The 13,957-nt window shown below is 36.6% G+C and overlaps 1 protein-coding gene across 7 annotated transcripts in view; it reads right to left on the bottom strand.

Moving 5' to 3' along the window:
* Positions 1-2,845: 2,845 nt before the first annotated feature.
* Positions 2,846-13,957, bottom strand: part of USP45 (ubiquitin specific peptidase 45) — a 52,665-nt gene continuing 41,553 nt past the window's right edge. For all 7 annotated transcript variants that reach the window (XM_090135964.1, XM_031611048.2, XM_090135966.1 and 4 more), the window contains 8 exons: positions 13,480-13,571; positions 11,367-11,423; positions 10,499-10,642; positions 7,049-7,712; positions 5,972-6,069; positions 5,527-5,613; positions 4,912-5,065; positions 2,846-3,976 (listed from right to left, as the gene is read on the bottom strand). In XM_090135964.1, the coding sequence (XP_089992090.1) occupies positions 3,843-3,976; positions 4,912-5,065; positions 5,527-5,613; positions 5,972-6,069; positions 7,049-7,712; positions 10,499-10,642; positions 11,367-11,423; positions 13,480-13,571 (1,430 nt within the window). In that variant the 3' untranslated portion in view covers positions 2,846-3,842. The remainder of the gene's footprint in view (positions 3,977-4,911; positions 5,066-5,526; positions 5,614-5,971; positions 6,070-7,048; positions 7,713-10,498; positions 10,643-11,366; positions 11,424-13,479; positions 13,572-13,957) is intronic.

Here is a 13,957-nt window from a genome sequence, read left to right as displayed (position 1 = left end):
CATATCTTGGGCACAGAACCATAGGGCTTTTTGTTTGTTTGTTTTCCCCTCATCCTTTCTTTTTTCTTCAAAGTGTATTTGTGGGACATTCCCAGAAAAGGCTAATACAGACATTATGTCTGTATATGTACTGGTGTAGTAGATAGGTTAGTGTAATTCTTTTTGCCACCTTTAGCCAAATACAGTATAAATGGCATACAGAGCCAAAGACAACATCTGTATTGATGCCTCATCACTGGAAAAACTTTTGTAGGTGCTCCAGTTGCTCCAAGTACAACTCACATATTTCTCAGAAATTAAGTTTTCTTACTGAAGGATGGGCAGTTACTTACTTTGCTTTCTTCCTTACTGTTTGAAGGCAGTGTTGTGTGAGTGGTCAGCTGCTTGGGAGTCAGCTTATCTCAGATAACTCTGCTGCCTATAGATAGAGCCAGAATAGCAGTAGGGAGAGGAACAAGATCACAGTTAAGAGTACCTCTTCCAATAGGAGTTTTACTAATTCAAGGTATCCAGGTGACGAGAAAGACGCATTATTTTATGGTTAGAGTGGATGAAAGAAAAGTCACTGACGCAGAGGCTAACTGAAATGCCAAAATATAAAGAACAAGTGAAGCTGATGAAGACAGTGGTGCAAAGGGAAGGGTGAGACAAAAAGAAAGAACTTTCTAAGCTATTCCAAATAAGGAAGCAGGCTGCTGCTGTGCCCAGGAAAAAACAAAAAACAAAACAAAAAAAAGGTATGGTATATCTCCAGGAAGAGCAGATGTTGGAGGCTTCAAAAGGTTTTTTGGACTCATAACAGGAAAAGATTGCATGAAAGGAAGAATAGTTAAATTCTGAAAACCCATGGCTTTTCAGTAGTGTGCACACATCTGTCGGTTTAGGAAACTGTTTCCTAGGCTTTGAAAATATGCTCTAGAATCATGTTTAGCATTTTAATAAATATAGGATATCCATCTCCATTTTCCAGGAGAGCTCTGAACTTCTGCAGTTCCTAAGAAAGAACTGTAACAGGTCTTCATAGTGCAGATTTATGTATAACCATTTGCTATGCAGCCAAATTCCAGCACATATAGTCTTGAAGGATACTCTAACAGACACTTGAACATGAACTCGCATATCTTTTCTATTCTCTAGCATTCTCTTGAGTCATGAATTCTTCATTCTAAAACCTACTGACTTATTTTTACAGAATGTTTTCTTCTACAATATTTTCACATTTGTTCCCAACTCTGAAATGACTAGAGCTGTTGCTAAAAGTGCTTTTTACTTCAACTGAAAAAGCTTCATCCAACAGCAAGAATGATGGCCATCTTTGTTAAGTGCTGGATTTTTTTAATGTCTCACAGAATCACAGAATGGCCAGGGTTGAAAGGGACCTCAAGGACCATGAATCTCTAACCCCTGCCACAGGCAGGGCCAGCAATCTCCCCATTTAATACTAGACCAGGGAAGGTTGGTCTCTTTCCCACCATGTTCTATAAAATATCCTAACAGAAAGAAAATGTTCTCTAGATGTTATTGAGGAAATCATCCTGTCAGCATACTTCCTGGCATCCTAATCACTTGGGAAGATTTCATTAGTTCAAACAGCAGTAAACCTTGGTTAAAGGGAGGCAAAGATTGCCTCAATGAGAACTTCCCAAAAATAATGCTAAAAAGGAAAACACAGCCTAAGAAAACCTTTTTCTGCTTCTGTCTTAGTTCTGCCCTCTAGGGAACTAGTTCTAGGCTAAAAAATAGGACATTACTATAGGTACATATTTAAGTTCGGTAATTATACATAGTCAGAAGTCAGGAAGACCACAAAGTTCAGGGCCTCATCAAGTCGATCTCTGCTTTAAGATGGGTAAGATACACTCCATCTGTGGTCTCTAAGTAAGACTGAGTCACAGAAGTGAAACTTATTCTCTAGTTGCTGCAATTCTTGCTCAGAAATATTTCTGAGTTTCGATCAACTTTAGGAAAAGAGGGGGAAGGTGGGTGGAGGGAGAGGTAAAAGAGAACATTTTAACTAACTCCAGTTTAAACTTTGTTGTGTTGTTTGTTTGTTTTTCTGTCTTAGTGTAGACACTGATTAACATGTGTTTAGTTGGAATACAGATAGCTAAACCTGTCTGTTTAGTTTCTCTTTTGGGTAAATTGAGATAATTTTAATTGGTAAAGATAAAAAAATGACTGAGTTGACCAAGATGTACAGCCTAATTTTGACCTAGCTAGAGTAACTTTTCCTTTGAAAGCCTGCGTGACCAGAAGCTCACTATGTCTGTTTGGACAGTTAGCTCTTAATGCCTGAAAAAACACTGTGGTTATAAAATATACCTCAGCGGTTTTGATTGAACAAATCTGTTATCTTCTTGGGCAAAGAGGTGAATGCAAGTGGGATGCAGTTCTGAAAGAGAACTAGAGAATAGAAAAGATACGCGAGTATGATAAAACATAGCAGAGATGGTGAAAGGAACAGCAAGCTCTTTCACAGCAAAGCATTTCTATAAATGAAAACAGTAAGCAGAAATAAATGCAGGTTTTTCTCTACCGAAGTGCAAGCTCAACCAGATATGTAATAATTACAGAACCAACAGCTTATTGAATAAATAATTACATAGCTTCAATATTATCAGATTTTGACTTTAGAGGGTTATCTAGCTCGGATGGAAATGAAAAATTACTGAAAGAAGTAACATCACAGACTGGACAGTCAAAATAATGGACACAAGCCAGCCTACAGTATCAATTTCTGCAACTAGGAAACCTGCTGCCCTCCAGGGATGGCACAAGGAAGTCCAGGGATGCATCAGAAGGCATAAGTCATCATTTACTGTCCAACTCACACACACAGTGCAAAAATAATTTATAGTTTATTACTCCCCATGAGAAAAATATTCAGGAACAGATAAACAAATTAATGTTTGGAACCAAAAGTAACAGAATTATCCAGTTACACTTAAACTCCATACATATTCATACACAAGCTCATCATATGCTGTACATCTGTCACAATCATGAATTTGAAAATTTACTAAATACAGAAGTATTTGCAATTCCTTCCTATCCTAATAGGTAAAATGACAACATATATTGATGGATTTATGGTGTGCATATATATATGCATATATTTATCTTAGAGAATATATACATGCACACCACAGTATATATTTACATTAAAACAGGAGTATACAGCTATACCAGCACTTGTTGGAGACAGCTGAACAGGTGTTAACTATCTACACTGTCACATTGCAGAAGCAATATTTTAATACTTTCCCAACCTATTTCCAACAACATATTGGGAAAGTGCACTGCAGCATTATCCAGAGACATCTGTTGTTGTTCTGTTCTGGAAATGCTGCTTTCCAAATTACTACATCTGCAGGCTACATGCTTTGACCTGTACATGTTTGCAGAAATCCTAACAGCAGACATCCAACCCAGGGATGGGAAGGATAAAGACTCAATTGAAAAGCAGTTCAAGTACTTTATATTGTTACTGTACAGCAGCAAATCCAGGCACTTAACACTATCAGCATTTTTATTCTCACCTGTTCTAGAACTATGGGTGAAAGCTTATCTTCATTAAAATCAACAACGAAAGTTTCCACTGACCTCACTAGGATAGAACATCATCTTACATTCTAACTGTAAAATTAAAATGTGTGACAAAGTGCATATTTTAAAGGAACCATTCAGATATTTAAAATACCTTGACTGAATTTCAGAGTCAACATATGGTAAATTCTCTGCAAGATAAAGGCACAGTATTTACAGGTACTCTTTCTACTGCAGCTTTAAATAAGAGAAACTAAATAACCACTACTTTTTTTTTTTAATTAAACTGTTGAGAATTATATCAGTAATCTTTCATAAAAAAGCAGATATGCTTGTGCATTTAGTACTCGTGATTCTGGAACCATCTGAACGTGGGCATCGCTAACATACACCCACTGTCCTGCTGATGCTCCCATGGCTTCTTTTAAACCTGAAATGCAACAGCGAAGGAAGTCACATTCATTGTCTCTCACATCATCATCGAACAAATGCAATGGATGTTTCAAAAAGCAATAAAAAAAAATCACATTTCAAAAACTGATCAGTGTGAAACTAACAACACAGAAAAGACATAATCAGTTCTAGTAATTACTACATGGGAAGCCTCAGACTGAGGGAGACTTGTTCCAAAAATTATTTTAAAATGTTGTGTTTCTGGGAAATGAGCTTCAAATGCAAAGTGGTAATACCCAGTATAGACAAAATGTGTGCTTGGTTCTTGCTCCCTTGTGAAGGGAAACAGTAAATACATTTAACATACTCTGATAACTCAACATTGCCTCTGCAAATCATTCACTAACAGTTTCTATGCTAGAATCTTATTTCACTCTGCATGACCAAAGCATTAAAAAGAACTGGTATGCTCTTTGCCAAATAGCACGAGACACCTTACAAGAAAAGATATCTTGCTCCTCACATTTAATCAGAGTATTCCAGATTTTTAAGCATGAAAAAATACCAATTCTTAACAGATGGGTAAGATGGGTAAAAATTATATAAAAAAAAAAAATTAAATTGTTGTGGATTTGGCTCTTACACTAGGAATACCAAATCTACCAAATATTTACAAATTAGAAGGCAGTGCTATTCCTCCAAATGTACTGCTTTGACTAGGAAGAAGAGGAGCATTTTCCATCAATTCTCTATTTAATAACTGAACCAAAATTCTGTTGTTTACTCAGCTGTGTGTGGGTTTGATATAGAAGCAGGTCATGCATTGTGTGTACCAGGAAAAACCAGAATTATTTGTAGGGCCCAAAAAATAACATTCTGAGGTAAAACAGTTCAAAATCTTAATGAAAAGAAGCTGAAGCCAGTGGTTGCTTTTGGCTTTACTCATAGAGGAAGAAGTTCTGTTGTACATACCTAGAACGTTTTTTGTAGAGGAAATATGTTCGAGTAATTTCTTGGAGGGTGTTCTGACTTTCACATAAGCCGCATAATGACCACCCCTCATTGACCCACTGTGCTCCACTATTCCATAAAGGCTGTACAGCACTCTTGCACCATCTGTAACGTTCTGTATTCCCAGAAACACAGAAAACAACAACGAATTATTTCACAGTAAATTTTACAAATATCTTCATTACCCTTCAACAGTATTACTTTAAAAAAACAGATAGACATCTACAGCATTTCCAGTGACGAAACACATCTATTAAAAATACTCAAGAGTCTGTTAACCAAATTCAGTTACCATGGAAGCAGCAGTATCTGCCCTTAACACCATTAGAGACACTAAAACCATCAGGGCAGCACAGCTTAAGTAGCATTAGTTAACATTCACACTACATTGATATAAATGGAATTTCAGTCAGCTAACATTCTGAGTACACTGCTTGAAAACACTGTCTATAATTTCTATGGGAAAGGAAGGAATAATCATCATCATCATCTTCATTATAATCAATCCAGTCAACTTGTGTTCAGGGAAATAGCAACTGCTAGAAGCACAATAAACACTGAGATTGAAATGCATACCTTACAAGAAGCAGAACAAAATGGTGCTAGGTCTAAAATCAGTGGGAAATCCACGTGCCTATTTACTTTCCGTAGACTCAAACCAGCCTTTAACAAAGAGAAAAAAAGATTGTATGATAAATACTTTGACTAGGAAGCTTTTTAAAGCTGATATGTATTATTATGTTATTAAAATAAACCAAACCAAGAATCAGATTTGAACTTACTGAAACTTTCTCCATTATATCTTTAATATACTGCATGCTACACACAAGTATGACAGACACACAAAAGGTTGCCCTGGATACATCTGAATAGCTAAATGCACTAGAGATTCAGAAAACCACAAGCATGTTTCAGAACAGTCCTTCATAAAAAAAAGCAAACATTAAAATGCACAATGACACTTAAATAGTTGCTCATCCACCAGAACAGCAGAGGAATAGAAGAGGTTTGGGCATTTTACCTGGTGGAATCTTTTCAGATGGAGAATAAGAATAGCAGGAACTGAAGAAATCAGTAGCTGTTTCCGAGCATTCGTGTAGACACCTTCCATTTTCTTTTCTGTATTTATGAATATCACAAGAATTTGTGAAGTGAGGACAATCACACAGAACTTTTTTTTTTTTTAATTTCTGACAGAAGAACAGATCTATGTTGCAATGACTTTGTACATGTGTATGTTCTCCAACAGAAATTTTGTGGACTAACAGAAAAATGCTTTCTCATTCTTCTTGTTTTCAATATAAAAACCTACCAAGCCTGAGCATTACTTTGATCTGCCTAACACAAATCAGACCAAAATCCAGAAGCACGTTCAGTACCTAGGTCAGTGTGTACACTGACATACAGCATCTGCTGCCATAATCCCACAACTTTCCTGTGGAAAGCATTTTACCTGAAATGAACAGACACTGGGAAAATAACTGCAAAGCACAGGTCTCCTCATCCATGCCAACGTCCTAGCCACTAAGCTAGAGATTACTTTTCCATTCTTCATGGAAAGCACTTTGTGCTTATCTTTGAGAAGGGTCTGAAGAGAGGAGGTCCATTTCAGGATGCCTCCTAACCTGCTGGCTTGACCACACAGGATTGGCAGTTGTGGCCTATGCTGCAGTGGGAAGTGAATGGGGGCTCTTACGGAAAGTAGCTCTGCTGTTAGCTACAGATTAAGAAGAGAACATGTCACCAGCACTTTTTTTTTCCCCTGAAAAAATAATTAACATGCTTGAAGTAAAATATTTTAACTGCAGAATAGATGCTAAATTACATCTACAGTTATGTTCTAATATTTGTATTTTCTGCTTAGCCACAAGTCGGAAGCCCATGGTGGAAAAATGAAACATCAGAGCTTGCACAGGTTTTGACAGAAAATTTTGTACAGTGAATCATAGAAATATATAATGCTTGGTTTGGAAGGGACCTCGAAGATCATCAAGTTCCAACCCCCCTGCCACAGGGAGGCCCACCAACCTCCAGATCTGGTACAGGCCCAGGGCCCAATCCATCCTGGTCATGAAATGCTCACATGCAAGCATGTTACCTGAGGAGTTGGATTTCTTCTGATACTTCTGTTTCCTTTCTGTGCAGCTCTCACACAAAAGCTTGTTGTTCCCCATTAACAGCTCTACAGAGGTAAATTGGTAAAGGCAGGACTGGACAGAACACTCCTTGGAGCTAGTTATATAGCTCTGGGAAAGCGTCTGAAAAGCGTTTTGAGGGTTTGAGGACAATAAGGACTTGTCTGCTGAGAACATGGAATTATTTGATAAACCTGGATCACCAAAGCTTGACTTTTCATCTTTGTTTATAGTATCACAGAAACTGAGCTTGGATATGGCACTGGAAATCTTCTCATCGTTACTGTCACTTGGTTTGGTGTGTGGCATTTTAACACTGACGTGGTTGACATGCAAAGCAGATGTGTTGCTGCATGAGCTAAAAGCTGTTTGCTTAGAAGCACTTTCACTTTCAGAGGCTTCACTGTCTGCATCAAAGCTGCTTTCAGAACGGCTGGCTTCCTTCTCGCTGCCCTCTGTCTGACTCCCATTCATGGCAGATTCCACAGTTGTGTCTTTGGAGTACAGCACACTAGAGCTATCTTCTAGCTCTGGCTTTTTGGATCTTTCCTGAATAATAACAGGGCTTCTTTCTTCTTCATTAGAGGAAGCTTTTCTGGCAAGCCTTCTCTCCTGGTTCAACTGATTCTGTAAATTATGGCATTTTAGTAGAATACAGGAGAAACAGAAAACATACTTGTGATCTAAAACAACTTTTAAGAGATGACAAATTCAAAGCAAATGAAATCTAGTATTTTATCTTCTCCATCTTTCACATGCTTAAGCTACTTGATCTCCTTAAGATCCGTTTAAACTAATATAGGATTAGAAACCTCCATACCAGTCAACTATGACCATTATACTTACTGTGAAATCAATACCTCCTACAATCACAGTGACAGCTGTGGATGGCACATGTGAAGCAGTATTCCTTTAATCTAACTTAAGCTTCTAAAAGGTTCTCATGTTTAAGCTGGCCTTCCACTAGAAGCCTTAGCTGATGAGCACCTATAGAAGAGAATTCATTTCACCTTGCAGACACTTGTCTTAGAATTAGTTAATCTCTAGCAATGTCTTTCTTTATTTGTATATTTTACTTCATCTGAAGCTGTGTTTTTTTTTGTACTGCAAGAAGAAAAAGCTTTACTGTCAAAAAAATACTACTGTAAATTTAAAAGTACTTTAAGCTACCATAATCTTAAGTTATTTGCAATTCTTTCTTTCATTTGGCTTGTTTCCTAAAGAAATGACTATTTTTCCTTCCACTGCCTTCCATAGACAGAACAAACAACAGAAAGTAAATTTCATGTCTGCTTCCTTAACAGGGAAGCTAAGTGGACAGAAATACCTTCTGCACACTTGGTCATGGGCCTAAGTAGCAGTAAGGATGTAATTATAGACATGACTTTATGTTTAGAATTTCCTACTATCTTTAGAATCACTGAATCACAGAACCGTTCAGGTTGGAAGGGATCTTAAAGATCATCCATTTTCAATCCCCTGCTGTGGGCAGGGACATCACCACCATCAGGTTGCCCAGGGCCCCATACCAACCAGCTTTGAATATCTCCAGGAATGGGGCACCAACAGCTTCTCTGGGCAGCCTGTATCAGCACCTCACCGCCTTCTGAGTGAAAAATGTCTTCCTGATATCCAATCTAAATTGACTCTTGCAGCTTAAAACTGTTGCCAGGTATATTCCAATTTAGTAGGGAGGACTTCTGGACCGTCTTTGTTACCTATATCGGTAAATCTTGAAGTTTCAGATCCCACTCTGAGTCACAGGTACCAACATACTGGGCACCACAGTTAAGTGCCTAACTTGAAGCCATATAAGATCTTTATCTTAAGACTATTCCTTAAATATATTCACAACGAATCTTCAGCAGTTACTTAAGTTCATCCCTAAAGCTTAAAACTAAGTCCAAATGAAGTGAACATAAAAGGCAAATAATATTTTTAAACGTTTTCCCAAGTAGGGCTTAAAGTCACACTGAACACTACTTCATAATTCAAAAGTCCTTATACTTAAAAACAAGTAGCAATGTTTAGCAAAATCCAAATGAAGAAGTCATTAAAACCCCCAAACACGATTGTCTGCCAGGACTCCTTGTCTTGGCTGTGTTACTTTCTTCATAGAGAAGAGGGAGAGAAACTTGTCAGAAATTACTGATAGTGCTCAGGGGGGTTACACAACTCTTACAACTTTTAAAATTGTGAAGTGCCTCGCTTCAGGAAGAAAACATAACAACCAATGTTCAGATACTCTGTTACCTGCACAAACACCCACTGGACACCTGGATTTTCACAAGCAAACTTACAGAGCAATTAACAAAAGTCAGAGAATATCAAGAAACGCTAATTGAATTCAACACTGCTTGTTTTAGATTAGAAATTTTAATGCTTTATTACAATAAAATTCATTCAAAAGATGAGTAAAGTCATGACAAATACATGTCCAGAAACATGGGGGAACAGAATCACTGATTAGACAGCCACCTCACTGATCACTTTATCAATTCTTACTGAAAGCAGAGCTGTTTCCTCCTTTATAGCCTAGTTTGTTGAATCCAAACTGTGTTTTATCTTAATTTTGGATGCCATCCCGTAATCATGTTTTTATGCAACAACATTAACTTTATTATTCATTCTATTTTGGAATTTTCCATGTCTCCTCTAGTATAGAATCTATTTGTCCATAATTTTATATGGACTATAAGGCTTACTAAAAAAAAAATTATAAAAAAATAATATTAATAAACACTGAAAGCCTTCCCCATTTTCATTAACAATGAAAGTGCACTTACTTTCATAGTAAGTAAATACTTACTACAGGTTAATTTTAATCTGTAAAACAAACAGACAGTTCTGTTCAGCTAGCATATTTGCAGAACCCTTTTGCTGCCATCAGGAAGGACTGTACTGAGAGGCTGAACTGAACCCCTTGGGTTACTGAAGGCCAAATGCTCCATGGAAATCCCACTCTCAGCCTCCAAGAATCTCTGGAGTTGCTACTATTTTTGTTGTGCCTGTTGGCAGTTAATCCCTCTGATGGCTGTAGTACAGACCTGCCTGCCCTCTGAGCTAGCGTTACAATTCATGGGGCTGCAGCCAGAAACAAATTAGTAGGACAATAAAAGGAAAGCTGAACAGAAAATCTAAACCAACACCAACTGAAATTAACATGCAGATCTTTTTTTTTCTTGCAAATACAACCCGTAATTGAAAATCTAATGGTTCTCAATGACTATACTCTCTCACATTTCTAATAGTTATCTAAATATTTTTCAACTAATCTATGTAGTTGACATACATCAGTAGTTGACATCTAGGTAAACAAACAATTGCAGGTGTCAATATTCCTTCTCCTGTTGCCATAGAAACTTCAGAACAAACTCGAAATGGCTGGCTAGTCAGAGTATTTAAGTTCTTACCTTATCTTTTGTTGAAGCATGTTTCTTGACAATTTTGGGCTGATTATTCAGTGTACTGATGGAAGAACACGAATATTGTCCAAGATCTGCTTCATGCACACTTTTACTTTTATTTGTCCTTCCCAAAGGCACAGGTTTTGCAACCTAAGAAATGAGACAGGAATTTCGGAAAGGATATATGCCTATTTTTCATTCCTTTACGGCACGAAAGTGACTAATGTAGGTGGGTTTGTTTTCTGTACATTAGAAAACAGTAACCTATGTTGCTATGAACCAAACTGGCGTTTGGAAACAAGTACATTTTATGAAGGACCAAATATTACATTAAATACTCTTCCTTAAATGTATGTGAACATGCAAAGAGACAGGGAAGAACCATTCTCAATCCATCATCTTACTCCCAAATAAAAATTCCAAGTCCCACACAAAGTACATGTCCTAAAATGACAAAACACCAGAACAAATATTTTCAAAGTTTATCCATTTTCACCCCGATTCATACATCCTGTGTGTTACAACCTTGCGCTTCAGCTCCCTACTTGCAAACCAGTAAGCTAGAATCTATCTTTTGGGACCTTTCTAAAGAATTTTATAATCAATTTATATGCTAAAAGTAACTATTAAACTAATCTCAGATCTATATACTGTAAATAACACTGTCGTTCGTCCTAAGTTTGGTCTAATCAAAAAATGATTTTTTCTCTATAAATATGTATATAAAAATCACATAATGAGCAGACAGTACGCACACATGTTTACAGACGAACGTGCATTTCTAGATTTGAAGTCAAACCTGTACATATGCATACAGAAACATCTTCATATAGCAATCCAGTGAAAACAAGTTACTATGTATTCTGTATCTTACCCTCTCCTCTATTATAGGAAGTGAAAGATCAATGAAAGGTTCTTTTACTGTTGAAATCTTGAAGGAAAAGAGAAAAAGTATATTGAGTGCAAAGAGCTATTCACAGGTTCAGCACATACCTTTTTTTTTTTCAAACCAGATTATCATCCAAAACTACACAACAAGCTAATCAGTTACAAGCTGTATCAAACTACAATGAAGAACTTCCCACAAGCTTTTTTCCTATCTTTTAGAATTTTAAGATAGTTCTTATTTTCTTTCTAACACTGCATGGAATTCCAGCACATAGACACAAAGGCAAGGCCATTCCTCTAGGCACAAGCCACACCTAGAAGCACTGTGGTGCTCAGATTCTTTGAGCTCTAGACAGATTTTCAACTCATGTGGTTCTTCTAGATGGATCACAACTTTCTGGACAGCAGAAAAAAAACTAACTTTTATGTGTTTCCTGAACCTGGACATTTCTGTGCAGGCACTGATCTTGTATGTTGTTCAGCAGCAAGAACTGGTTAATGGCAGTTAGGTGGCAAGTTGTAGCCTGGCATTCACAGGGAAGATGATGTCAGGCTTATTGACTGCAGACAAAAGTTTTATTAGAAATGTTCATATTCCAACATACACTAGGAATTATTAAAATAAAGCTAATTAATGGGAAAAAGCAGTACTTTTATTTTCAGCAAAATCCCTTATTGTCTGTTCTGCAGTATTATTTTTCGTTCTATAAGCCACATAATTCTAAGCTGAAACTGGAAATACGACTTTCTGACTACAACATCTAGACCAAGCCTGTTTCTTACCCTCTCTCCCTTGCCATTCTCACATTCCTTCCAAAAGTAATTTTTCTTACCTCATGAAAGACTGAAAAGCAAAGCCTTTAAAAAGAACATTACAGTGTGTACATAATTACTAAACAGAGTCATACCTCCACTTACTGACATTGTTGCCCTTCTCTGATGTCTATGACCCTATCTTCCATCTGTGACACAAGGACCAGAGGCTCCTCTTAAAAAAAAGCTTACATTTATCCGTTGTGTGAGGGACTCAGCATGATTTAAATTCCAGTAAAACAATAAATGAGGTTAGAACTGTCTTAACTGTGTTGACTTGCTGACTGTTGAGCAATATTCAAACTAGGGTTCCTCTAGAGACCGACTTTTCAGGAGCAAGCACTAGTCAGAAAGATATTTGCCAATGCAAGCAAAGGAAAGCAACTGCTAAGCTTGTCCTCATACAGCTACCACTAGCCAAGCCCTGAGTCCTGTGCAGGCAGAACATAAGAACCCAACAAAAATAAATGGTACACACAAAACACAGACGATGCCTATTTGGTACACAGCTGAAGTTCTTCATTGATACTAGAAGCACACTGAAGTTTAATCTGCACATCACACACAGGGAAGTTTACCTGGCACTGCAGAACTGTGCTCAAGTATTCAGATTGACTGATTTACTTAATCTCTATAATATTAAATATAATGCTTTAAACCAAACCAAACACAAATGTAATATTCAGTTTTAAAAAGTCATGCAAGTAAGATTTTTCTTTTCCAAAGTTAAAGAAAATCATAAGGATAATGGAAAGCATTTATGATGAAATGTCAGTAATATTAATTATGAAAGGAATATGCTGTTCATTAGAGATATTACGTTAATTCTGAAAAACACTTAAAGAAAAGAAAGTAATTTTAGCATTTCCCCACTCATACTAATTCAAAGCAAGTAATTCCCAATTTTCAGGTATATCCCACAAGACTAGGCAGGAGGTTTTATATTTTAAGATACGTAAGCATTTTAGGAATATCAAATAAAAATTTTTGTGTAACACAGATAATTACAGAATTTGGAACCTCCAGCCTTAAATTAGATACAAAATGAAGCCCACTATTTGCAACCACTTTGAATTCAAATGATCCCTCTTCTTAGGTTTGCAGAGGATAATGCTTTAAGGAAGCGTAAGTAAGTTGTTATTATAAATGAGAAACTGTCAATAGTCTTGCTTTTACAGACAAACAAGCAAGTATAAAATTGGCAATACAATTTTATACTTTCAAGACAATGTAATCAAACCAGTATGTGATCTATTCCACATCAAACCAAATTCCAAAATACCTACATTTTCACATTCCTCACACATGACAGTGCTAGTCAATTCACCAACAAAGATCCTATCTATGAAGTTCATCTTCACACCCTCTCTTCCATATGCTGAAAAAACATTGCCTTTTTTTAAATGTGAAAAATAACAGATCCAATGCCACACTATAAGTACAACAAAATTCTAAGATTTCGAAAGCACAATTATTAAACATATTCAAAAGTTTTTAAACACAACACAGTAACTAAGCCATCAAATACTGTATTTCAGTATTTAAAAACATCTATTATTCAGTGATACAATTCTCTTCATATTTGCTTTCCCCACCTACTATAACAAAATAATCATATAGTATCCCTCAAGAAGAAGCCTTTAAATATAATCTCAGTTTTAATATATATACAGTATTGTATTGTTTTGATATAGACACTACAATGGCAGACAGGCTGTCAATTTTTCTAAACAGCCTTCAAAATGATAAAACTAAAAAAAAAAA

This window comes from Phasianus colchicus, chromosome 2, assembly GCF_987193195.1.
Source record: "Phasianus colchicus chromosome 2, bPhaCol1.hap1.1, whole genome shotgun sequence".
In the NCBI taxonomy this organism is placed as follows: domain Eukaryota; kingdom Metazoa; phylum Chordata; class Aves; order Galliformes; family Phasianidae; genus Phasianus; species Phasianus colchicus.
Note: the sequence above shows the minus strand (reverse complement) of the source record. Positions and strands in the feature narration are given on the sequence as shown.